General features: G+C 35.9%; 1 protein-coding gene across 6 annotated transcripts in view; it reads left to right on the top strand.

The window, feature by feature from the left end:
- Nucleotides 1-18,909, top strand: part of LOC147068969 (uncharacterized) — a 619,588-nt gene that overhangs the window by 478,136 nt on the left and 122,543 nt on the right. For 2 of the 6 annotated variants that reach the window (XM_085951204.1, XM_085951203.1), the window contains one exon: nucleotides 18,252-18,472. The exons of the other annotated variants lie outside the window; for them this stretch is intronic. In XM_085951204.1, coding sequence (XP_085807330.1) covers nucleotides 18,252-18,275 — 24 coding nt within the window. In that variant the 3' untranslated portion in view covers nucleotides 18,276-18,472. Of the gene's footprint in view, nucleotides 1-18,251; nucleotides 18,473-18,909 lie in introns of those variants that run through there. 6 annotated transcript variants of the gene reach the window in all.

Below are 18,909 nucleotides of genomic sequence, written 5' to 3'. Positions count from 1 at the left end.
CAACAAAAAAATGAAAAACGTATATAAAAAGTTCTTTTTATCTTGTAATTATTTTTGTCGTTATCATAATCAGCTCTATCTCATCGCGTACACTTTTCAGCCTGTGTATTCATTGGTTTTTTCGCGTTATGCCAAACATGCACATTTCCATCCCGCGTTGAGCGTAATGTGCGCGTTTATTATAATATTAATATACCTAATTAACAATTTTTTTTATTCAACGAATAATTGACAAGATTTTAGAATGTAACATTCTAATTATTGAACATACATAATTTTAAAACACATCTGAGGAAAAGAAAGCTCAGAGTAAGAGAGTATTAAGAGCCATTAGTTAAAATTTGTCCCGATGAAGTATGGCGTTATAGCGTAGTGGTATATGTGCATGGGCGCGAAACCCGAGAGATGCAGGCTCATTTCCTGCTGCGTGTCTCAATTTTTTCAAAACAGATTTTTTCTACTGGTGATAATATATTTTCTCAGAAGTGTTTTCAAAATAACGTATATTAAAATATCTGCCCGTTTGACCAATACAAACGTGATTGAACTAATTTCACGATATTTAATTGAATAATGTTATATTTCGACGTCACAAACTAGGTCATAGTCGATTTTTGTATAAGTATTTTTTTTTAAATATAAAATAAGATAATTTTAATACTGTCTGGTACTCCTTTGGCAATAATGTATAATTCGTGCCATGCATATAAAATAATGTTCTAGAATCTAAATAATTTAAATTGACGGAATTAAATTCGCGTTGACAACTAACAAGTTTGTAAAAAATTCTTTGATGTGTGATTAAACAATTTCGTAATGTCTCGAGTTCCGAAAATCTTACATCTTGTCTGTAAATCTCACTCGAATTAAAATTTTAATTGTACATCTCTAGTCTGTGTTCCAACGGGTTTTTTTTTCATTTGTGGACCTTGATCTATCACTGGATTATACTAATGAGTCCCATTACACATAATTGCTACAGCAAATTTGACAATTAAATTTAATCTTTTCCAAAATCGTTCGATATTTTGTGTTTCTTCAATATTTTTGTAATTTTTAAAAACCAGATCACGTCGCCAACGAAGGAGTGATAAGACGTCCAAATATATCAAGAGAATTGAAAGGTGTTATTAAGATTAGAATTGTTACATACTTTTCATTTTATTTCGGGCATATAAGTATGATTTACTACACCGTATCATGCAGAGGTATAGTTTGGGCTGTAAATATAGAGGTTGGAAGACGAGGTTTTTTGGCTACGCAATTATTGGAGAAAATGGTCCAAAGTTCGTAAAATTCTAGGATATGCTGATTACAAACGACAAGTCGACACTACATACGTACGGCTAGTTGGTTACAGAAACAAGCAACGTTTAAATGATTTATGGAGAATGTATTTATCAGTTTAGTTTGACAGGGTCTGGATCCCCTCTGGAACGGAAAATATATAAATAAATTAGGTGAATAGAAGTTTACCCATTATTGACTACAGATCGAGACCCGGACGATTTGGCTGTCCTACAGATTTCTCAACGGATTAGCACCACTCCTCTTGGCGTTCTACGACATGCAAAAGCCATGTGGCCACTGCAAGATCCGTGGTACTCGTGAATTATGGTTGCACCCACCTTAAGCTTCCAATGTTTGCTTTAATATTCAAATGCGTCCGCATCGTCCGCAAGACATCCCTTGCGGACGACACAAACGAACTGCTAGGCCAAATTCATTTGATAACCATTTCTGGAGGCAACGTACCCTTAGCTATACTTGCAGGCTATGTGTTTATCGTCAGACATTAAGTACGGAGTACAGGGATCCGCGGTTGAAGTGACGAGAAACTGTAAGTAGTATGCGTTGTAAATGCGGAAGTCAGTGGGTAGTGGGTATCTGATGGATTTTTTTAAATGTCGTTCCATCCCATTCTCCCGCCGTCTTAAAAAGACAATAATAAATTAATAATATATATCTTACTATGTGCGCTCGTCTGCAATTAATTATTATGTAGCTAGATTCGGTACTTTCAATGGATCGTGTCATTGTTTTGGCGATACAGTGATAGCTTTGTCTGAAACTGCAGATAGTTTTAAGACTTAACTGGTTAATTAACTGTTCTGTCTTATAAAACACCGTACCGTATCTAATTATGTAGGTGCTATTAAATAAAATGTCGTCAGCACACTTTATAATAATTTATAATGACATCTCCTATTTACCCTTGCCGCATTTCGGCAATCAAAAATATGACACCCCTATCCCTTAATTTTCAACTTTGGAGCTTACAACAATGGCACCGTGTTCCACTTAAAATTCAGTTTTAGTTTTTTACTGTCGCAGTCATTTTTATTCGTATGAATTTACTTAATATACATGTTATATGCAAATATGTTTTACATTCGGGCAGTTTTATGATTTCACTGTTGAATTAATTATTTTACGGTCGAATTCTTCTTCTTGAAAGTTTATTTTTCGTGTTACAACTTAAAGTTAAATAAACACATATCTTTATTATTGGTTAATTGAATTCGATTCTGATATAGTAAGTCATATTTCACGAATATTCTTGGTACAGTTTAGTTACACGTTAGTCTTTTTTTATATATAGAATCGTCGTACGTACATTGATTACATCATCTATTTAATCATCGATGGTTAAAAACTAAATAACTACCGATTCAACTAATGCTACCCGTAAAAACATGTTTACATATTTTATTTTTAATCTACCTATATTATTAATTGAGATTGTCATATCGACAACTATCAACCTGAGTTTTTGGTTCGCTTTTGTCCGGCTGGGGCCCAATACTTTACACTTGCCATTGAATACCTACGCCTGCGACTCCTAGAGCAGAAATCTAATACCTGGTACAGGGATCAAAGCTTAGGTATATAAGTAGAAATGAGAGACCTTAAAATATACCAAAACAACTGTTTTATCAAATCGTGAGTTCCCTGTTTCAGTCAGTAAACTCCAGGCAAGGGTACCGCCGTGTTTTAAAGAAGTGGAATGCTACGAAAAAGGACATATTGACCAATTTTTCATTGTCTAGTCACTCTAGTCTTTTCTTGTTTTTTGCTGGTTAGGTTAGGTTTGTTTTATTGTGCAACATAAACTGTAGCATGTTTGCAGGTGTAGGTGTGCCTAGAGTTTTAAAACTGTCAACCACTGTAAATTACGTAAGCACTGGAAGCCCACATGTGATTTAATTATGTAGGTATATACTACCATCGATATAGGTACTTACTCTTTTTCTCCAAGATGGGTGGAGTTGCAGACCTGTTCGAGCTATATACCGATTGTCTTTAGGCCAACCAATTAGTTATTCAAATCTTCATTCGAGAAGGTGACTTAGGTGTTCTCCATTAATGCGATGCGAATACGTGTTGGTATATGAATTATATGTCTGCTATTATTGGTTTTTATTATCGGCTAATTCTTACGGTTGGTGTATCTATACGATTTATACACACAGAACAGCTGTAAAACGAGATGGCTTTTTAACGCTAATGGATATCGGTTTAATCTACCTGCGCCTGCGATCCGATGCTAGGAAGACTTGTTTTGATTATTCGCAATTACGCACGTTTCCTCGGCAACGGGCCGCCCTCTGCAGCATAACTCAGACCGCGGCGTTGGCAATAATTAATCGGGGGAGCCGAGTGGGAAACCGGCCGTCTCGTGGTGCGTTCCGTACAACTCGCGTAATATGTTGAGTGACCTATTTATTATCTTTGTGACTGCCCGCCGCGGAATATTGCACTCGCGGATAGATTCACAACGTTAACCAAAGAAATGTTTTTCCCGTCACATTGGCGAGAATTATTAATCACAATTATTTCAATACAATGAGTTACACTAGAATAGACATGTGCAATGCGTCGAATGCGTGATGGATTTTGGTCGATTTCACCCTGATCCTATAGGAAATATGTAATAAGCGTGTGAATTAAGTTGCTATATCGTATATAATTTCATTGAAATTTTGAGCGAGGCGTTTAACAATTCCCATTTTTTGACTCTAATCAGTTAACGTAAATGTCGTTGTCAAATTAACCGTCAAGAAACCCGTGTGAAATCGTTGTATCATCTGATTCGTATTGCTTCATTCACCACTGGAGTTAGAGAAAAAGAAGATGTGAATCTGCACGCTTTAAGCTGAGACGTTGTTTCCCCTTACCGTTCTTTTGCACTACGTAACATTTCTAATTGTTTCACGAATATATACGTGATTGATTTATTGCATGATACCAGTGACGTCCCATGGGGGTAGGCAGCTCAAGCGTTGGTTAGGTGCTGCAAATTATATAACGCGCAATTGAAGAAACGAATAATACCATTACACCTTTTGAAAGCAGTGGTAGGCGATGCGGTCGCATTGTTAGAAAGTACTGACATATCAGTTTAAAAAAATGGCAATGAAGCCTCCAAACTTATCAGCGCCGCGTACGTTAGCGCTGCTTGGTAGTATATTTCGTAGAAATGCTCTAATCCTCGGTAAATAATATTATATAATATGTATGTAATTTTTCCAAAATTTCGGTTGTATTTGTTTAAGATTTTAAAATATGTATCTATTGCGGCACCCTGGCTAAGGACGTCACTGCATTTTACATAATATATTGTCTATTTATTTATTTCTACATATATTAATATTAATACAAGTGAATACCATGTCATCTAATATTATGGGTGGTAAGCAAGCAAAGAGGCGTATCAGTGTAGTAAAGAGTGCGAAATTATAAAACGTATTACTTTTTTTTTCGTGGATTCCGGTGTCGCAAACTATCTACATTATAAAGATCTGTCCATTTCTTACATTCTTGGTGCTACACATGCAGTAGACACGCTCTTCCCTCCGGTGATCCGTACGATGCGGCCAGATCTAGCATAGTTGGAGCAGGTGGTAAATCTCTCATGATAAACTGGATCGGCGATAGAAATTGTGCTACTCTTGGCCTCCATTATAAACCTGGCGGCCGTGTAAGTAGGCTAGTGATACTACTGTCATGAATAGGCCAATTAGTGTCGCAGCTCTGTGTTTACTCGCCAGAGAAATGTCCGTAATTGTTAATTTATTAATATAGGTAATACTTATTTTTAAGTATAATAAAATGCATGACGATGTATTTAGGTTGCAAGCAGCTGTAACTAAATAATTTGAAAATTGGTAATATGAATCTGTAAATAACTATAAATAATTGCATTTAGTAGAGATTGGACGGGTTTTGCTATAAATAATTTGACTTGCAGATTTTTTGTTAGGAAATCAGTCAGCGACTCAATAGATGGTATAATAGTTATCAGAAGCGAACCGTGGAGGTAGGCTGTTAAGATCCGACATAAATAGTGCACACTTATATTTTTTAGTCAGACATATATGTTTTCACTGAACTAAGACTACAATCTGTAGATAGTGTTTGTTAAGTTTTTAAAATTCGATTAAACACTGCCTAATCCAAGGTTGGTTAGTTTATTTTTTAATTCAAATAAACCCTGCCTTATCCAAACCATAGTTTAGGTATGCTATGGGTGATCTAATAAAAATAGTGTTCACTTTTTTAGTCATACTTATTCGTTTTCGTTGAATTAATAATACATTACATATTATGGTGCAAAATTCATTTAGCCCTGCCTAACCAAACCATAAACGATATAAAATATTCTTATATCTATAAAATATCTATAGATAAACAAATATTTTTTGATATTAATACTATCGACCGAAGGTATTTTATGGAATTTGAATTTACATTCTAATAGATTTATTTACTAAATGCTTGTATATTTTTTTGTTGGTGTGAATTTTGACTAACGCGATGTGCGATTAATTACCACCCTTTCTTAATCGTGCCGTTGATACAATTCTCTTGTGAAATTATCGTCATTCGTAATTTTATTTTGACATTCGTATTGGTAGGAACTTCTGCCTCTCTCCAGAGTCGTCGACAGGCAATCTAGATTCAGCGGCCACCTATCTAATAACTATCAGAGCGCAATGCAATGCCTCATTTCGGTGATCTAACTGGAACATGTTTGGTCAACATGCTCTCACCTGGATATGCCATAATTCACTCTTGTCAGCTGTTTTATTTTTCTTTTCTGATATTATTTATTTTACTTTGTGAAACTGAGGTAGAATCGCACTGTATGTAAAGCAGATTGGCAATGCGATGTTTATAAATCATCATCCGCTCGACTTTCTCCGCGAAAATACATATTATCTTATTTATAATTTCACTTCTAATGAAGTGCTTAATAGAGGCTGTCCAGTATGTAGCAAAAAATGTTTTATGATGTTAATTAGTTGGTAATTTAAGAAGATCTAAATGGTGATCACATCGCAAGTAGGTTGTCGTGTTTATTTCTTTGCAATCATACAAATTAGATTATATTGGCGCTTGAGTAGGTCAATCCAATCAGTAGGCACTTCAAACATCTTCACAACATCGGCACGTTATGAATATTCAAAGAATTACCATTTATCGCATGCGATTAAGTTGTCACGTTCACACATCTGTGGTTCGACCATCGGCATCTCACCTCACATCTTAAGCGTCAGCCCTCACCCCGAATATGTGTGCAGCATTCATTTAATATTAGTGATTTTACATAATGCTGTTGACTAGTATGCAAACAGCTGTTATTTTTCTAAATAGTCAAATCTGTACCTATTTACTATATTGTGGCGAAGGGTGGAGGTAGGCTGTTACGATCCGCCATAAATAGTGCACACTAAACTTTTATCAGTCATACGTATTTGTATTTATTGAAATACGACTACAATTAATTTACAGATGGTGTTGGTGAGTTCTTAACATTTGAATAAACACTGCGAAAGCCAAGCCATTATAGATAAGATTTAAAAAAATACTCGTCTATCTATAAAATATCTAAAATCATGCAATTAACTGATACATAACTTTAGATACAGATTAATATTTTTTATCTATTATAATTATAGTGTGGTAAAGGCAGGGCTTAATGAATTTAAAACAAAATGAACCAACAATATGACGTGTAGTAATATGTATTCTTAATCCAACGAAAACAAATAATTATGAATGAAAAAGTATGCACAATTTTATCGTATCGCTCAAAGTATACCAAAACTGTTGTGGTTTGATTTAGGCAGAGTTTAATTATTAATTTTTAAAAACTAAACATCTGTAAATTGTAGTCTTAGTAAGAATAAATAGACATATGTATATGACTAACAAAGATTAATGTGCACTATTTTTGGCGGATCTTAACAGCCTGCCTCTACCCTTCGCTACTGTCCTATATAGGTTATATACACAGCCTTTGTTATAAAGAAGATATTTATAAAATCGAACGCACCCGGGTTAGTCACATAATACAACGTTCAAATATATAGCACACCCGTAAGTCGCGGCCTATTGTTTTAATAGTTGGCTATTATTTATCGGTAGGTCGCCCGGCCGCCATCCCCTGACCCTCCGCCCTAGTGTAGGCGCCGGTCGATCGCCGTAATTTATCACTACGTGTTTGTTTGTTGGGGGCGGTGAGGGGCTCTCGACGCGGGCCGGCCGGGAGCGTTTTGACGTGCGGAAACCGACGCTGGACCAGGTGCCATCAACAGGGAAAATTCTCGTCCTCGGTTTATAAAGGACTGCTTGCTTACTACCTGGAATATATTATTATCTCCCGTATACACTCGCCAAATAGTGTGGTGGTGAAATGGATGAGAGGGCACAAGAGGAGTAATATTTAGTTTCTGCGATGATGAATTTTTACTTCGTTAGGTAATGCGAAAGGCGTTTTTAAGACGTCTATACATCGACTGATAACTGATAGAAAGAAACTGAGAGAAAAAAATTGCAACCTTTCCGCAGTAAGTATGTATTGTAGAATACCAATGGGACGTGTGTGCCGCTCAAAAACAATGAATCTTTTATTTAATGTATAATTGTGAAAGTAATAATGAAAAAAAATCTTTAAATTAGTTGAAAGCCGCTCGACATTGCAAAATTCATACGTGTGATGTGATACCCTGCGCCTGTACACGTACATAGATTTACTGCCACAAATAGTGCGTATTTTAAACCGTCGTGACAACTGTTACACGTAAAAGTGCTGACTATCTCTCCAATATCATTTTTCAAGAGTAAGCGAGACGCGATGTTGTCATTTTATGGTACTATTTGACATTTAGTGAAAATCCGATAACCTCAAAATGAGTATAGTTCGTTTTTTTGCCGGCAGGTTCGCCAGTATCGTTCTACTGCGCAGGCGCAGATTGAAAAAAACCCTACTGTCGCATGACAATTCAGAAGCTTCCAAACTTTTTTTAATTCATGCATGCAAGCTTGCAACTGCAGGATAATACATGTTTACCAATACATTTTCTTGTTATGGCCGCGATAATACTTATTGTCAACAGTAACTTCATGCACGTGTAAACGGGATATTAGTTTTCATGCAATAAACCATAATTATCAATTAATTAAACGAACAAACACTTACAATCGTAAATAATAGTACGTAAGAAAAACGTTAATAATGATATGTAGCCATTTTATTTGTTATATATGTATCTACAATTAATGCTGCTAGTGGCAATTATATCATTAAGTATAGTTGTTTTTTTATTATTTTGATATTTAATTATAGGTAATATCATATAAGTAGGTTGACTGCGATTAGTGTCTTAATAATCTAGGTCTAGAATATGTGGTGGTAAAAAATATTATTGTGATTCTCTTTTCTGGTAGTTTTTCTGTTAAATTTTCTACCCCTGTAGAGTCAGTCCCAATAATGTTGTTATTCGGTGTATAAATCTCCTTTTCAAGTGATAGGAAAATTACGTAGTTATAAATTAAAGGGATTTTCCGTTTCGTTACGCCTCTTAGTTAGTATTTTTAGTAATTCTGTTTACCTCCATAAATACAGAATTTTTCTATTTCCCTAACGGAGTATTTACCTGCATTATTGTATTGATTGGTTATATAAGTTAAAGTTAATAGTATTCGTGGTCAGTGTTTATTTGCCTTTTGGTGAGTATACACAGTGCATGAAGTCACATCATAAAATTTAATCATAATTTGCAAGGAAAAGATTCTATTTTATTTTGCTCTCCTGTAAAATTGTTCAGTTCTGACATAATTATGTTCTTTTTGTAATTCACCCTTCAATTCTTCATCTTATATAAATTTAAGATAGGATTTCCAGTTAGCGTGGATTCTTTACATAAAAATTTCAGATTGTTTTGAGTTTAGTACTCTCTTCACTTCATCAGACAGGCGAAATGAATAACAAGACCATTAAGCGTCAATTACATTGAGCTACTTTACAAGCTGTTTGTCGGCGACGTTTTTAAAAGCGGGCGATTCAGCTACTGCGATTGTGATGATGACACACAAAAGTTTCCATTCGCTGAGAAGCCAACAAGCTAGCGACTATTTTGACAGAACTTAGTTCGTTTTTACCGGGAGGTCGCTTCTACGCTTTACTGCGCAGACGCAGTAGGCCCACACGCCGGCGTGTAGCGTGTCAAGTTGACCGGCTTTCAACTTTTCTCGGTAGATTGTTTACAATATTCTTGTTGGCTTGTTCGATGATGACACTGGGCGACTTTACAGGCAGATTGTAAATTCGCCAACAAGCAGCTCGTAAAGTAGCTCAATGTCATTGACGCTTTCGGAAGGAAAAGACGATGACATTATGTACCTACTTGAATTCTACAATTTACTAATTCCAATTTCTCTCGAGTATTCCATAATAGGAATACCTATGTATTATTTTAGTTAGACTAAAATATCCATACGTCCGTGTGCAGCGAGTGCCTTTTGGCTTGAGATTGAATTTAATACCGTTGGAAGCAGTTCATTTAGCCAAAACATGTGCGGTTTTCTCATATAATAATATTATATTTCATACATCACCGTGTATGATATTACTCGATTCATTCAGTAGAGTAGTTGCTGGCGGGCGGGGGTCGGTACGCTAGGTTTTCTACCAGAGCTTTTCATTCGGCGTTACCGTACGAAATTAATACGAAGAAATGGATTCAGAGGTTTCCACAACCCGAGCAGGCTAGACTAGACTGCCTTTGATACGCCAATATACGCGCCGTGCTTTCGAGAGCTTTTTGGATTTACAAGCTTTTTCTTATTTTGCGTTGCAACTTTGTAAAAGATCAATTTTTTTTTTTGCCTTACCTAAGACTTACCTTATTTCGATTGATTTCATTCTACTCAATTTGTATTATTAATAAATTGAGAATTTACTTGGTAGAATAGTAGACCGATGATCTTATTATACAGAGGTACCCATACACGCATGCGATATCACCGTCAGTGTTTAGACATCTGTATCGCCATGTATCGATAATATACCCTGCCTCTCTTATTCCATGTCCAAACTTTCGAACGATACATTATACTATAAAGTTGTACACTTATTAATAATTATTATGAACATGATATACCTAGGTACCTAGTAGGTACTATCTACATACCAGTGGCAAAGGGTACATAAATGTAATAGTTGCAGAATAATAATCGATAGTGTGGCATGTAATAGTGTTATGTACGTATTTATTGTATATTTTGCATCAGTCGACAACACCCTTCTATACACAAGGCGGATATCGATGGTAGTTTATCATATTTACGTATTTAGGCGGTTAATTGTTACCATAAGTTAACCGTTTAAACCTAACTGTCAAAAGTGCTATGTTTCAACACCCCCTTCTTGGCTGTGTTAACTTTTAGAGCGGGATAGACTTTTTTGACAGTTTAGAGACGGTTAATTTATTGTAACCAATAACCGCCTTAATACATGAATATGATATAGTGATTTATAATTTATAATTTAGCCGTCAATAGCCTCCTTCTGTATATGATAGATCCACTGATTGTGTCATTAAACTAAGTGGAATAAGTATTATAAATTTTACATTCTTACTTATAATAATAATTTGTATCATCAATTAACGCGAGAGTTATGTTGATTTAATCGTTCCTTATATTATTTTCTGTTTTTATTCTGCCCTTTTAACAGATGATATCTCTGTGAGAGTATCTTTTTTTTGTTGCGATAAATGAAACGCGAATGCCTCCCATCTCCTCATAGAAACGGTCTGTTTTTAGTCTCAGTTCCAAGTGAATTTGAAATGCGCTACTCTGTCTGGAGTAAGGATTTACAGCGGACAAGTAATCCTGACCACAGCCTCTAGAAATGTGATTAAAATATTATATTCCTTGCCGACATCATTGCCAACCTGTAGATGTATGTCTACTGTTGCATTTACTGTGAATTTGGGGTGTCTTGAAAAAGTTTAATTTTGTGGAAAGGAAGATAAAATCAGATGTTATTATCATCTTTGTCCAAATCTTATCCAGTAGTACCCAACACAAATTAAAATACCGAAAAAGTGACTGACTCCGATGGGGAGGCCTATGTCCAGCAGTGAACCGAGAGTAACTCAGATGACGATTCTATAGATAGACTATAAAAAAGTGTATGCACATTTTTTTTTCATATTTTTTTTCTCGACCATGTCCGATCCTAATAGGGTCGTATACGCCTCCACAGAGTAGAGGTTTGTATTAAAAAAAATGTTTTTTTACGAGAAATGGATGTCAGCCGCTTGCTCAACATATTAGGTCCATACCCCCCGACTCACACACAAATTGAAAAACAATATGTGTACTTGCCAGACCCAGGATTCGAACCTGAGACCCACGGCGTGATGGTCCAACGCTTAAGCCGCGTGGCCACCGTGGGTGTATCATCAATAATCCTACTAAAATATGATGCGTACATTTATCCTTAAAGATAATAAATAATTTCAGTAAGTTGTTTGAAAAAACTCTCTCCTCAAATATTTCAAATGTAAGTTAGAATAGTTCAGCATTCAGCTCACGATGTTAGTGCTTGCGAACTACATCAATATTGACTTTCGCAATTTACCGAATATGCATGTATATAAATAGCGTGTTATAATTGATGGGTCACCTCAGATCAGATTCAGTCTCAGTATCATACCGCAGCAGAGTACCTCCCCCACCGAGCCTCGGACCAGCGCACTCTCTCGACGCGCCTCGCCCGGAAGCATTCTCTCAGCGTGCCTGGCATTCAATCATCCCTTCTACCGAGCCTCGGACCGCTAACATCTCTCATACATTATTTTTATTCTTGTACCACCTGTATACTGATTACGCAGCAATGAACTCTCGCTCCTCCATTCATCCAATCTCCAACCAGTGTCTTTCTCCTTCTACACCTGCCACCCCTAAATGGTTCTCGCCCTTTTACAACGAGACTGCGAAAGTGTCTTTCGCAGTAAAGTTAGTTTGCTGGAAGAGTGGCACTATGTTTGGAAAGACAGAAGAATATGAAAATCTACTAAATTTTGTACGAACTGTGTGGTCCATAAGCTGTTCCATGTGAACGTCTCTATTGTAAAGTATTTTTGAAAACAGTGGCTAATTGGTGTCATTCAAAGATAATTTTATATCGTGAGGTCACAGTGTCACTGGTGCAATAACGGGATCTATCATTGTGACCATGCATGAGCATCACCGCGTTGTCGATCCTTGCGTGTATAGGTAGGACTCCCCTGCGCACAGTTTGAATACCACCACCACATAGTTTTGAATTTTAATCATAATTATTAGGTTGGAAGTTAAGAATAAAATGTTAAATTTAATGAAAATAGCGGATGAATGTGACCTAAAGGAGGTAGGTATTTGTTTATTTTAATACGCCGTTTACCAGAGTTGATATCAATCAGCTTGTTTATATACGTGCATTATTCACGAGGTTGTTCTGCCTCGAGCATTTCGTTTCTTATCTCGCGCTGACTTTCGGATGCAGGCGAGCCAAGTTCAATGTTGCGACATTGCATCTCGTACGGACAGTGTTGCCATATCGTGTTTTAGTTACCGGGGAATGACATTAAAGTGTTGTAAACAATGTGCTGTTATTACTCTACACTTAGACCTCCTAATGCGAACCGTTAGCTGTGTCATACCATCAGATGTTTCAATCAATGCAATATCAACTCAATGTACAAATAATATCGTCCCTATTCAATTGATATTGAGGTGACTTCTACATGGTCGAAATATTAAGATTATTAATACCTACTTACCAGTGGTCCATAGATGCTGTGGATGCGGCGCATGCATTAGTTATTCCAATTTATCCATATGATGGTTATTCACAAAACCAGATAATAAATTTAATGACATACTAAATGCTTGGCACTGCTCCCAATTAGAACAAAATATGTAGGTACTTTGGCGTAAGTTATGGCTTGTTATTTGATGGTATCTTTTTCATACTGTGTTTATTATCATTGGTTAGTCAATACAAATAATGTATTTAAAAATCCGAATATCGGTGTATGCTTTTAAGAGCAGTCTCAAAAGGCACGCCACTGCTACACCCGTCCTCTGTCATGTGCCAAATGTATTGAACATCGCGATACCAAAATGTGACACATTGCATCGATTTGAATAATAAATTCATTAATCATCAGTAACGTCAGCTTGAATTTATCCACTGCCGGATGACATATACCTATAGAATAATTGCACTCCTCTCGGACCCTGTGCGTTGCGTATGTATGCAGAACATAAACTATTTTATCGTTCCAACGGCCTCTAAGTCTCTTTCGAATGCTTTCTACCATTAGTGTATGAAAAGTGTATGTTTATAGCCCTTTTCAAATTTAAGGTTTTTAGCGTTGTTACGTCGTCTAGCCAACCACCTGCCCTTGTTTCGTTATCGCAGACATGGTAGGCCTTAGGAGTTAACTCGTACCTAATTATTATTAAATTTATTAACTTAATACGTATTCGTTTTAACCAAAAAACCTGTCTTATCACTTGATTCGTCTTGCATCACTCATGGCCTTCTACATGAGTGAAAGAAAGAGAAGATGTGAATCCCTGCGTTTTAATTTGAAATCTAGTTTCCTTTTACTGTCGCACAGTAAATTATCTGCATAGTAAGGGAATAGTTTGCCTATGCAGTACCTATAATTGAAGTAGGCATAATGGTACTCACATTCTTTAAGAAAATCAAAAGCATAGGACATTTTGATTTCATGTGATCTTTGTTGCGATTATTAGTGTTTTATTAGTTTATTTTTTACTTGGATTTAGTCCATGACTAATGGTAAAGCTTAGATTATTGGATAATTAAACTAAATACTTTATACGAAAACATAGAGAAATACTATATCTAAGATTTGAAAATTTCAGGAGAGCTAAAATAAGATTTGAGTTATTTATATGTTATTGTGTAATTCAGTAGCATCGTGGGGTTAGACGTTCCCCTTCTATCTGTATGCATATTGTATGAATCACGACAGAATTAAAATTTTTCTACATGAACTATTATTTTTGTTTTGTCTGTAACAGTCAAAATTCAACTTATTGTAACAGTCTAAATATCTCTGTGAGTGTATTCTCATCCAAAGGTTATGTTATAACTTTTGTTCAGTTGAAGAATGATAATGGTAGAGTTTTATACTATGTATATCATCACAGCTTGGTTGATGTTAGACATGCTTGCTCTTTACGATAAATTATATAATTATTACCAGTGTACTAACATCCAGTAGAATAGAGTGTATAAAAGAAATTCATCGAAGCTTTGTTGTGCATATCAAGATAGGCATACATCTATAATTTATTTGTATTCTATACAGTAACATGTCAAAAGTTTTAATAAAAGTATTTGAGCATTGTCTACTTTGAAAGAAAATAAATTATTAGTTTATTGATAGTATGCGGGCACTGTGTCATATTTCCATATTCAATTTAATCCTTGAGAGAGATGTAAGTAATAACTTTGTAGGTATTGTGTGAAATTTTTATTAGTTCTGCTTTGTCAACCTTTTATTCAGTTTAATAATACAAAGCTGTTTATCTCAGGACTAGACAACGTGACAAATTGACCGTAGGATATTTATTTCTTCGTGAGCCGTTGTACTGGAAAAATGTGTTGGTATAGCACTTAATCAAATGACAAGTTGTTCGTTGAACATTTCACCGTGGGGGGTATATTGTACGTATGTTACAAAATGCGGGTGTTAATTGTAAAAATATGTTTCTAGTCTCGTAATATTAATTGTAAGAAAACCATGGCCGACTGTATTCAAACTGTGGTACTGGATTGCAGATTAAGATGGTAGTGCTTATTATTGATTGTTTTCGAATGATATTTCGTTCAAATTAAACCATTTTGTACAATTAATTTACGTTTTGCATTCAGTACGATTTCACATACATTCAAGTACGAGCAATCAAAACGTAAGCAAAAGCAAAACGCTTGCATCTTAGTGGCTGATCTTAATTTTTCAACAAATTAATCTTGAATGCGAAATGACATCGATTTTTTTATCGTTTGCCTTTATAATGTTAGTTGATCTTCGCTTCAATATATTTAGAGTTCATCTTTATAAAATTAAGAGTTTTTGAGGTATTTTTGACCGAATTTTATTTACGGAATCTATTACACGCTGGTTGATTCTAGTCGGAGTGTTGTTCGGTTAATCAATCGCTATTTTGGTTTCGTAAATTTGACTTGCGGTGCGCAAGGTACAGGGGTACAATTATTTGATGGTCTATCCGTGGCCGCTCAACGATTAAATCGGTTTCATTGCCTCCGTCGAACACTGAAGTAAGTGCGTCGTTAATCTCATTTCAAGAGATTTATCGAACTACTAATAGCCGGCCGATGTAGAAGTGGAAATGAAGTTATTATAGTTTTCTTTATAAATGCCAATACTGCATTGGATATAACAATGGTATATCCGATATTTAATGTTCATATCAGCGCTTCACAAGTGTTAGTCCGCGGGGCGTATCGCTGTGTGCGCGGGCATGTCTGAAGGCATAATATTTAAGCCTAGTCTAGAGCAATTGGCTGCGCTTTTCAGTGGACTGTAATTGGGGGTAGATTCCATATGCTGGGGAGGTCGGTTACATAGGGATTCAATCCAGGCACTAATCTTTCGTGTCGAAATGGCTGGCACACTGGAGCTGGTTCCGTGTTCACGGACGGTTCTTTGTCACACTTTCACAAGTTCAGAATGGATGAGAGTTTGCTCAAAAAATATCAGATTTAGCGTAACGAAGGTCGAATAAATACGTGATGAATGAGTCGCTCTGTGGTTAACGCGGCTTCGGTCGTATCATATCAGATCACGGTGCGTTGGAGGTCGAAATAGTACTCGTTGAATGAGTCACCCTGTACTCACAGCGGTTTACGTTCAATTCACAAGCGCCGGTATCACGGCTTTACGGGTGTTAGATGTAGGATATAGTTGGTGCGGGTTAAGATCATAATTGGCCCCAAACCACCAAATATATCCGAAAACAAAGTAAACATTTATTTGTAAGCTCTGTGCCAGACAAATTCAATTGTATGTATTTGTATAGGTAATATATAGCGTCGTGGGTCCCAGGTTCGAATCCTGGGTCTGGCAAGTACACATATTGTTTTTCAATTTGTGTATGTGTCAGAGTATGGACCTAATAGGTTGAGCATGTGGCTGACATCCATTTCTCGTAAAAACAAAATCTGTTAATACACACCTCCACTCTGTGGAGGCCCATATGATCATATTAGGATCGGACATGGTCGAAAGAAAGAAAGAAGAATTATAGTGAATTACAAATTCAAGACGTTCACAATATGACATGAACAAAACAAAGAAATAACGGTAACAGTAAAAATGTCCTGCACCATACACATGTTCTTCATCACCGGCGGAATACAAAAAAACATAATAATTTGTACCTATACATTAATTAAAATAATTGTGAACAGTTATTATATAGTATATTTTTAGGGTGTTGGAAGATATTATCTTTATTTCTACGAAAAAAATAATTTTCAGAATTGATAGCGTTCACTTCGGGCCTATCTTTATCGCACATCAGATTAACCAAATATGTTTTAAATATTCAAATTTTTCCTCTACCACAAAGTCTGGGAAACTTTGAGATGAAGAATCTGACAGCGCTGATTGTAAACCAGTACAGTTTTTATAAAACTAAAACTGTATGAGATAGTTATAACGAGCTATAATTTATAATATTTAGATGATTATTTTTGAAAACTTTTATTTTATAGTGTAATTATGTATACCGTTATGAATATTCGTGATATATTGATTCTGCTTATGTCTTAATCTTCCGATGGTACAACAGCTTGTTCCCTGCTGTGCTAATTAACTAATGATTGCTTAATCTTCACGTTTCTCTTGTGTTTCACCTGTCCGCCTCTAGAGTGGGTCGCAACAGGTGATAGATAACACGGCAGCGATCACGTTTATATTTAATAAATCCACACTTATCGGACCTTTTGTTTGTGATTGTAGGTTGCTCTGGCATCGTTTCTTGATGAATTAATTTTGCAATAAAATGATGTTAATCATTCCTACATAGTTTGGTAATGCATACAGGCTTACTTTTCCAGATTTGTCACACTTTGATTTCCATGTAGTAGATCTATGATAATTTAAGAGTAATTATGGATATCGGTAGTTAGCAGTACGAAGGGTTGAGGTAGGCTGTTAAGATCCGACATTAATAATGCACACTAAACTTTGTCAGTCAAACGTATTTGTTTTCATTGAACTAAGACTACGATGTATAGATATATTATTAGTCAAAAAAGTTTCGTTTATATATAAAATATCTCAAATTATGCCATTTTAAACCATACATCATTTTAAATATTTTATAGATAGAAGAATATTTTTTACCGATAATATGTATTTTTAATTCAAAGAAAACAAATAAGTATCGCAGAAAAAGTGTGCATTATTTCGGATTGTTAAGTTTAGGCAGGGTTAATTTGAATTTTAAAAACTATCCAGCAATATGCAAGTTGTTCAATGAAAAATGATTTAGTATTTAGATTAAAGTATTAGGTACTGGCAAAGTTTAGTGTGCACTTTTTATATTGAATCTTAACAGCCTACCTCCATCCCTTGCCACAGATGCATATTGTATTGGATTATGCCTTGATAACACTGAATGATCATTCCAACGGCATGGAAGTTATATTTCATAATTTTTGAAGATTGCCATCTCACATTTGTCTCCCGCCATGAGAAATGGTCATTGGGAGAGAGATATCCGCCCCTGGCCACTCCAGTCCGTTCTAAGTCGAGACGGTTGATATTTCAGCATCCCCAATTTACATAATATTTCATATTTTTTTTTATCAATCGACTAATTGTTTTTTTCTGTTTTTGTTGCAGGTATGTGAAGTCAGCTCTATGTAATATTTGTGTAGTTTCATCATCGTGACACCGGTGAAGTGAATAGGTCGTGGTAAGTACCATATTAAAATATCATTAAATGTTAAACCGATGACCGAGCCGTAGTTATTCTGAGATGGGATCATCCGCACAGTAATGCTGACAGATAGATTCTCTCCCGAACAGACGTGACGGGCAGCATCTTATTGTTTCAACTAGGTAATAAAAAATTACACTGATTCATCGTGAAATCATATCAAATCTGCCGTCAAAACGCGCAGATGATCATTATCAATTATATTGTTTGTTATTTGACCGGCTACAAATGGACAGCACGGTCCGCAGGTAACGTACCTCGTGATTTCCGATTGTGTTCGGTGATTTGGCGGTCAGCCACCCCTGCCGCCGGCACAGCACCAGCGGATTTTTCTTGCGGAAATTTTATCTTCCGAAAGATCTACGAGGAAGTTCGGTCTCCGACCGTGTTAGGATAACGGACCAGATTCACTATCTGATCTAGTAATGGTTTTAAATGTGTAATGGCGCTGGCAGTTAATTGGGACTTGGAGTACATAACGGTATGCTAACTGTACGTTTATGTGTTAGAATTGTTAAAAGTTTTGTAGGGCTACAAATACACTTACCATAGATTCCCCAG

Source organism: Rhyacophila brunnea, unplaced genomic scaffold (genome assembly GCF_057557595.1).
Source record: "Rhyacophila brunnea isolate RB1 unplaced genomic scaffold, BYU_Rbru_1.0 scaffold_24, whole genome shotgun sequence".
Taxonomy (NCBI): domain Eukaryota; kingdom Metazoa; phylum Arthropoda; class Insecta; order Trichoptera; family Rhyacophilidae; genus Rhyacophila; species Rhyacophila brunnea.
Note: the sequence above shows the minus strand (reverse complement) of the source record. Positions and strands in the feature narration are given on the sequence as shown.